Raw genomic sequence first — 8,904 nt, 5'->3', positions numbered from 1 at the left:
TCAAAAATAATCACTTTGGCATCAAAGAACAATAAATTGAAGAGATAAAACTTGGACGGTGCAGAAAATTGACCACTGATTTGATAATAGAAGATCGGATTATAAACGATTTTCATGTGGCATGAACATACACAATTGCACATTTGCACATATGCATGTCATTATTTGGTTGGGATAATAACCAAAATGTCCATTTAAGGATGTCTACTTTACCAACAACCTCTTCTCAAAATATCCATACTATAAGAATTATTAATCATTAACTTGAGGGGATTTTTAACCAACCCAATTCTGTCCATTGTTGAAAATAATCTCGTCGAACAGACAGTTTTAGGAAGTGGCAGAATCTGGTTAGCTAAAAATCATCGAGTTATTGATTAAAAGTCAACGGGTCCACATGGTTTAGCATGGACTTTTGGGGAGAGGTTGATTAAAGATGTTGACTAGTCAAAAGGGCGTACACTTTGGTTATGATCCCTTTTTGGTTTGGATGTACAGTCCACAAGTGCTTTTATTTTGTGTGTACAATAATTTTTCAATTGTGGTTAGGTTGTAATCTTGGGAGTTACATGCATTTCAAGAGTTTTTATTGTTCTTAAAAGCTATATATGTATGTGTATATTATTGGAAATTAAACTAAATAATTATGTTTATGGACCAATGTGTCATTGTAAATACTTAGGCGTGTAAATGCAACGGTGTTAGTTAGTTATGGTAGTTACCGTTAACCACCATTAGCTAAATATATAACTGCCATTTCAGTAGTGTATAAATAGCGGTACAATACGTTAGACAGTTTGTAATATGAATATATGATATATGATGACTGAATGATGCTTATAAGTTGATCACTGATCTTTGTTCAACTGACTTCTTCCCGTTCGCCCCTTCCAGACCAACACATATTATATGTTTCTTCGTTTATATGAACGTGTGTTCTTGAACATATATGTGTTTCTTTGTTTAAATGTACGTGAATATGTGTTTTTGAATGTGTATAAATTTTGTGTTTTGTTCCGAGCACGTGTGCATATGAACCAATACAATTTACAGATTTGTACCTGATAGGATTTGCTGAAGTGGCATGATCCTTCTATCATCCAGAAATGATGGAATCGTCACATCCCAATCGATATGGTCAACTATATATTGACCGAGTGGTATCGAAATTCATCGTTAGTTTCTCATTTATATTAAACCATTGTAAGCCGGCTAGCTTTTGGTTTATTTACTGTTGTTAAGCTATTTGGTTTTCGTGTTTAGAAATTGGCTAAAAGAGTTAGCAGGTGTTGTTATTGGTGTATATACATATATGCAAGTCCATAAACATAACTTTGGACATATCGAACTTTGAAACTGGCTCCTTATTTTGTTGCTTGATGTTGTTTTTGGATCTAATAGGACAGCAAATACTTTATATATATTTTCTACTCATATTAAGTGAAAATGTTTCCAACTGTACAAGTTCAACAGACGACAAGGATTTGTAAGCGTAACAACTCACTATTATTTGCAATCCATTGGCAAAAGGAATAGCCTTTCACTTGGGTTTAAGATGGGGATGTCTTTGGTACAACCGTACAAGTTCAACAGACGACAAGGATTAAAAAAATTGTCGTGACAAAAATATTTGTAATGCCCGATAGTACGTATCATGTACTACTAGTAACACTCAAATACAAATGTAACATATTAGTGGTAAACTAATGGGTATAACCGACTGCCGGGTACCGACAAGTTTTGTCACAAGTTATGGGCGGAAAAAGTTTATATTCATAAAATTAATATTTTTTTTAAAGTGTTCGGTTTGGTGAGAAATCATTATCAGCGAATAATCCCTTGGTACTCCGTCGCTAGTATTTGATTAGATTTCTGATAAGATTGTGACACATTTTTTTCCGGCGATTGTCGGTATTGGCCCCTGTTTTTATCAGTAATCCTTTGCTATTATGTCGGAAATTGAGGACAATATTTCCGATAAGGTTACAATCCAGGCATTTTTGAATAGGACCATACCAAGGAAAACTATATAAATGTTCTATAAATACCAACCAAAGCCTTGCATCCACCTATCAGGAATATGAATTCTAAAACTAGCCACCTCTGTGAATTCAAATGTAGATTGTTGTTAGCGTTTTGTTGGAACAAGTGAATGGTCTAGGAATTTAAACACTTCGATGTCGGTGACTATTATGCGAAGCTCATAGCAAAAGAGGGGGTTGGTATCAGGATATGTGTGTATGTTCTCTCATTTGCACACATGTAAAGGCATTTTATGTGTATGTGTTGTCTATATATGGTATTTTATCTGTATGTGAGGTCTATAAACGTCTGACAATGAGGACTCTTGGGCTCACATATAAATGTAGTTTATTATTTTATAATTTATTAATTTTGTTTTTAACAAACCGGGTAGTTTTTGGAATTGGGACCGGGTAGCAGGGCCGGCCTAGGGGTGTGGTCGGGTAGTCGACGGTTACGGGCTCGCACCCCGCTAGGCCCAATTTTTTTTTTTAAAAAAAATTATATGTATTTTAATCCACTCGTAAAGTTGGTGAACAGCATACATACATATTTTATAAATATTTTTTTTAAATAAATATTTTTTTTTAATTTATTTATTTATTAATTACTCATAACACAAATCGAACTACATCTGGATAATGGGTAAGCGAGCAACAAGCTGCACCGCTATCCCCTTTTGAATCGCAAAGCCTATTCTACTAAATATAAATCCTTGGTTTCTCGGGCTCTGCGAGTCACTGTGGACCACCTTCTGCACCCGCTCCAAGAAGCGAACCGCCTCGGGAGCTAGTGATCCAAAAGTGTCGAAGGCAAATGGAATGAACACGTGCTGATTCTCCAAACACGATGTCTCATGCAGAAGGTATTTTAATGAAAAAAAATTATGTATAATCAATGTTTCAACATAATTTCATAACCACTAACTTGGTCTAGTGGTAAAAAGGTGTAACATCTAACCAAGAGGTTGTGTGTTCAAGTCTTAGTAGAGACATTTTTATGTTTATTTTTATACACAAGTTTTTTACACAACTCAAATCATAACTAAGTAAGCCCACTACAATTTAAATTGTTTAAACCAAAAAAAATGTTCCTTTTACTTTAGGCCCAAAAAAATTTTCGTCTTTAGCCAAAAAAAAAATTCGTAATTTCGGAGCCGGCCCTGCCGGGTAGGAACTGTCAAAAAAACCGGGTCGCGTAGGAATCAGTTCCATTTACGATCAGGTTTTTGATCGAGTAGAGGTGAAACCAGTTTCGCCGGGTCGGGCCCAAAAATGGTTTCTATGCCCACCTCTATTTGTATGTGTATGCAATGTCTAAGAGTTTTGTTGTATAACTTGATTGTGTAACTTTTTTTGTAATGTGTAAAGGTAATTTATGCATAACTTGATTGTCAATGTCCACAAATAACTTCTGATTGAAAAAAAATATATAAAAACCTCATTTGAATGTCTTAGCGTTGAAATTATTCGTGTATTATAATAAAAAAACCGCTTTATGTATTTGTTATTCATTACACAGTGTAATCGTCTCCGATACCCGCTAAAGGGGCGGTAACAAAACAACTTGGCCATAAAAGAGGTGGTCGGAACTCAGTCGCGAAACTTGGCTGTCGTGAAACCTAGCAGTCAAAGTTTAGGATTGAAGTTGTAATATTGGTATACCCCAGGCGGCCATGACTATACATTTAATCAACTCTTAGAATATTATTAAAATGGGATCTCAAACTAGAACAAGGGATCTTGGTGAAAGATCCTTTTCAACATCTAATATGATCCAATTAAGCTTCCACATGATAGATATGTTTTTATTTATATAATAACCCTTCCTATGCTTTTATATATTGACTTGATACGGATCACGAACCATATAATATATATTTATATGCATTGTTTTATTACCTATGCTAAGAGCATCTCCAACAACAAACCTTCATAAACCGTCACGTCAGCTCCACGTTATATTCCAAACTTTTCTCAAAAACTCCTATTTATTCCACAACAAACCTCTACAAACCGACACATCATCACCTAATTCTCCAATTAAATTATATAGAATAAATTGTCTTCTACAATATATGTTAATTATTTATATTTTATACATGGCATATGATATTTAAATAATAGAATAATAATATTAAACTAAATAATAAAATTAGAAAAAAAAAGCAACAGTCAGTGTTAAATAATAGAATATAATATTAAACTAAATAATAAAATTAGAAAAAAGAAGCAACAGTCACAAATCTCATCACTTTGTTCATCCCTTCTTTCGATATCCTCTTCCATTATTTTCAGTTCATCTTTCATCAACGTCACAAATCTCATCACTCTTGAATTCCGTCAACACATTCGTCCTTAATTAAATGATCTTCGAATTTCAGTCTCCAATTTTTCGCTGAAGATTTTGTTCTTTCTGGTTGAAAAATTAGGGTTCGTAATTGGGTTTTAGGCGAATTTTAACCACTTTTTGATCCATCCTTCCTCTTGTTTTTTTCTGTTTTATTTAATGGGACCCATATCTCTCATCCGCAGATCCGGTTGCAGTCCCGGACTGCTTCACCAAACTTGATGCCCACAACGGTGATGTTTGTGCTTCTCATGTTTGCTGCTTGGCCACGTCATCCAGACCTTGGGATGAGTAGCCCGTTGTGGACGCTCTAATGCTTGCCTTTTACTGAGCCAGGTTGACCGGTTATACAAACAGGTCAACTTTGGTCTAGTTTTCAAAACACTGAGGAGGAGGAGGAGGAGGAGGAGGAGGAGGTGCGTGAGTGACTGAGGGTTATAAACACACGTGAACGGACAAATTAGGGGTAATTTCATTTTTAGAAGTGTCATTCTAATGAACCAAACACACTTAATGTAAGACTGATTTAAAGGTAAATGAAATCATTAAAATGATACCAAACTGCTCATATCTTTAACTTGTAACATTATTACTTTCATTACGAATCAAACAAATATGATATCCTTGACTATCCCCACAAATTGGGCATATTGATACATACATAACATTTGATGTTACTTTCTCATCATAATCCCACAACTCTCAAAGCCAAAGCCATTGCCTTGGCGGCATACAGTACAAGATCATAATTCTTTATAACATAAAAAAGAAACAGTCAAAACAAACAACTTTCATAACATAAATTGACCACAATAGAAGCAGCAGTTTAAAGAGCCAAAGATTGTTGAGATCCCATTCTTCTCTTTCTGAGCCGCTCGGCGATAATGAATGCGAGCTCCAACGATTGAGATGCATTGAGTCGTGGGTCGCAGTGGGTGTGGTAGCGTGAACCAAGGTCATCAAAGGTCACGGTTCTTGACCCACCGATGCATTCAGTCACATTTTGACCGGTCATTTCAAGATGAACACCTCCCGGGTGGCTTCCTTCTTGCTCGTGCACATCAAAGAAAGCTCTCACTTCCGCCTGTTACAATAATTTGTTATTATTGGACTTCAAATAAAGGAAGTAAAAGAACTTGATATTGGTGGTGTTACTTGAAATAATGGTTAGAACTAATAAAATAATATTATTGAAAATAAAATAATGCAAGTAAAAATGAAATTCACTCTTTTAAGTTAGTAGTTAAAAAAGCTAAAAACCATTAAAAAAAATCAACCCACTTATCAAAAATAGGTCATGTTTGGTTGACATATTTGTTAAACGGGTCTTTTCAGCCGACCCAAAACCTAACTTTTCTGTGTCGTGTTAGGAACAACTGTCCCTGGTTGATATGAGTGAGAGAAAGTAACTTTACCCTAATGGCATCGAATGGGCGAGTTTTGAGTCCAGATGGAGCCTTGATGGTGTTGCCATGCATAGGGTCGCTGACCCACGTGACAATTTGATCCGCTCGTCTAACTGCTCTGATAAGATGTGGAAGTTTGACCCGCATGTTCTCAGCTCCCATTCTTGTAATGATTGTAATCCTTCCAGGCTTGTTCTGAGGGTTCAAGATGTCAATGAGCTTGACCAACTCATTGGGGTCCATCTTGTCACTCACCTATAAGGGCAAAAAAGTAATTTCAGCTTTGTGTTCGTGTTTTTTTAACAAAATGGTATAAGAAAAATGCAACAAAAAACAAAATTTTACCTTAATTCCAAGTGGGTTTGCGATTCCTCTAAGGAACTCGACGTGTGCACCATCAAGTTGGCGGGTCCGCTCTCCGGCCCATAGGAAATGGGCCGAGCAATCATAGTACAAGCTTGAAGTTGAGTCCAATCTTGTAAGAGACTGTTCATAAGGCAAGTGTAGGCATTCATGGGATGTCCAGAAATCAGTGGTGGTCATGATAGGGTGGTCCGTCGTAAGCCCGATAGCTGACATGAATCCAAGTGCCTCATCAACTCGGCTAGCTAGCTCTTGATACCTATGACACCAAATTAAAAGCCTCATCAATAAATATATCCAAATCATACACAAATATATTATACCCTTTTGTCACTTTCAAATCTAGTGACTGATAAGGATACAAGAGCTAATGTCTAATTATTATTCGATTCGAACCAAGCTTAAACGAACTCGAACTCGAACTCATATCAAGACACATTTAATAAACAAGCTCGAGCCTGAGCTTCATATATCAAGCTCGAGCCACCTCACGAGTCAAACCCCGCCTTTTTATTTATACAACTTTTGTTTAATATATTGATTATGTATTTATGTAACAAATATTATTATATATATCTAAAATTATGATGAAAATAATTAAAGTATATACATTAACTTGTATATAAAAGTTAGAATTAATAACATACCTATCACCCGCTTCACTATGCTCGGTGAAATCAAGATTCCATTGAGTAACCCTTTGCATAGCAGCATAACCTCCGGTAGCAAACGCCCTCAAAAGATTAAGTGTGGCTGCTGATTGGCAGTAAGCCCTGATCAATCTTTGCGGGTCAGGTGTTCTTGATTTCAAATCAAATGCGTCACCGTTTACATTGTCTCCTCTGTAACTCGGTAACTTCACACCATTTTTCTCCTCAAACGAATCTGATCGGGGCTTCGCAAATTGACCCGCCATTCTTCCTACCTGTTATCATCAAATGTCAGATACAAAATAATTCAATACCATTTTCAAATTACAAAAAACATCTTCATGTAATTATCTAAAAATTCATTAAACTTTTAATCTAAATTAATACCATCAATTTACTTTTCAGAATAAATGAATATTTTTTTTACTTTAAAAAGAACAGCAAGATGTTAAAAACGTATAAATATAACATCATAAATTAAAAAACTGTCCTGATCTAGAATATTATAATCAAATGATGCGTCTCACACCAAGACAAAAAAAGATTTACTTTTTATAAAAGAAAGGCAATCAAATCAACTGCAGAAATTTTAGCATGAAATTTCCATGAACTTTAAGAACCAAAATTAACTTTAAAATCCATTGAACTTGTTATCAAAACCAATACCATCAATTTAACTTTTTTCAGAGTAAAATAAAAAACTATATAAACCTCCAATCTTGCAAATACAATCAATTGATAAATCTAATTGTGCATCAAAGGCAGGGTGCAAACTGAGTCTTATCAGGCTCGAGCCGAGTCAAAGCCTCAAATAAAACGTGTTTAGTAATCGAGCCCGAGCTTAAGCCTTGTATGGGAAGATTGCGATCCTTAACGACCCTTGTCTATTTTTAAGTCTTATCTTTTTTGGACTTTTATATATTAATTTCACGTTGCGAAGCTCAAGTCAAACTTGTGTCTATTTTTAAGTCTTATCTTTTTTGGACTTTTATATATTAATTTCACGTTGCGAAGCTCAAGTCAAACTTTAGCCCGTTTAAGATGCTGCACATAGCTCGAGCCAAGCTTAGACTAATTTAAGATTTTTTTAAAATATATAAAAATAATTAAAAAAAAGTACATAAATTAATTAATAAATAATAAACCTTCTGGTACCATAAAACTAATATTCTTGAAAAATAAAGTCAACTCAAATCAACTTTAGGAAAAATTTATAACCTCTGCTAAAACTATAACCAAATTGAATCCAAAATTGCATAAAATTAATAAAAAAAAAGTATAAAGATTTGACCTTGATGACAGGCATTTGACCACCAAACATCAACACAACTCCCATCTGCAGAATAACCCGAAACGTATCCCGAATATTATTCGCATTAAACTCCTTAAAGCTCTCAGCACAATCACCACCCTGAAGCAAAAACGCATTACCCATAGCCGCCTCAGCCAACCGTTCCTCCAGGTGTCTAGCTTCACCAGCAAACACAATTGGCGGGAACGAATCAAGGGTCTGGAGCACCGAATCAAGCTCAGCTTGATCTGGGTATTCCGGCAATTGAAGCGCCTTCTTGGTTCTCCAGCTGTCGACGGACCATTTCGCCGGAGCTGAGGTTTTGGGTACGGCGGTGGTGGCGGCGGCGGCGGTGGCGGGAGATTGGGGTTTTTGGGGTTTTTCGGTAGAGGATTTTGATGGGTCTGGTGAGTGTACGGCGAGGATGGGTTGGGTGAGACGGTAGCCGGAGTTAGCTCCGGCGGCAGAGACGGTGGCCGGAAAAGATTTGAAGGGAGATTGGATCTTGAAGGGGTTGGTGGGGAGGAGAGAGTTGGTGGATGAGAGGGCCATTTTGGTAATTAAGTGGTGATTCAAGGGGTGGTGTTGAAAGGATTTTGGAGGTGGTGCATGAGGGGTTTGGGGTTTTATAATAATGAGATGGTGGTGGGTGGGATTGTTGGGAAGAGGGGTTTGGTAGGAAAAAGGAAAAAATCTAATTACTTTTCTTTTTGTTATATTATTATTAAAGTTAATGTTTTTTCTAATTTGTTTAAAGTATTTGAAATTAATTGGTTTGGTATGTTGTTTAATGTTTTGTTAATAAATGATAATTAGTTTATTA

The 8,904-nt window shown here is 35.9% G+C and overlaps 1 protein-coding gene across 1 annotated transcript; it reads right to left on the bottom strand.

Moving 5' to 3' along the window:
* Window positions 1-5,087: 5,087 nt before the first annotated feature.
* On the bottom strand, window positions 5,088-8,697 carry LOC143564408 (phospho-2-dehydro-3-deoxyheptonate aldolase 1, chloroplastic-like). The gene is made up of 5 exons (XM_077051694.1): window positions 8,082-8,697; window positions 6,788-7,065; window positions 6,123-6,399; window positions 5,787-6,032; window positions 5,088-5,455 (listed from the first exon to the last, which is right to left on the bottom strand). Exons 1-5 carry the CDS (start codon window positions 8,631-8,633, stop codon window positions 5,198-5,200), a joined length of 1,611 nt encoding a protein of 536 aa, XP_076907809.1. The 5' UTR covers window positions 8,634-8,697; the 3' UTR covers window positions 5,088-5,197.
* Between the last annotated feature and the right edge of the window lie 207 nt (window positions 8,698-8,904).

Source organism: Bidens hawaiensis, unplaced genomic scaffold (assembly GCF_021521415.1).
Source record: "Bidens hawaiensis isolate Kalapana, Puna unplaced genomic scaffold, B.hawaiensis_p1.1 tig00022002_1, whole genome shotgun sequence".
In the NCBI taxonomy this organism is placed as follows: Eukaryota; Viridiplantae; Streptophyta; class Magnoliopsida; order Asterales; family Asteraceae; genus Bidens; species Bidens hawaiensis.
The sequence above is the reverse complement of the archived record's forward strand: the minus strand, read 5'-3'. Positions and strand labels throughout refer to the sequence as shown.

What these genes read in the sequence shown, in the direction of transcription:
- LOC143564408 (XM_077051694.1), bottom strand. Translation starts at nt 8,633, where the DNA reads ATGGCCCTCTCATCCACCAACTCTCTCCTCCCCACCAACCCCTTCAAG. An exon ending in GTCAAATGCCTGTCATCAAG is followed by an intron (nt 7,066 to 8,081) that starts GTCAAATCTTTA and finishes TGATGATAACAG; the next exon opens with GTAGGAAGAATGGCGGGTCA. An exon ending in CATAGTGAAGCGGGTGATAG is followed by an intron (nt 6,400 to 6,787) that starts GTATGTTATTAA and finishes TTGGTGTCATAG; the next exon opens with GTATCAAGAGCTAGCTAGCC.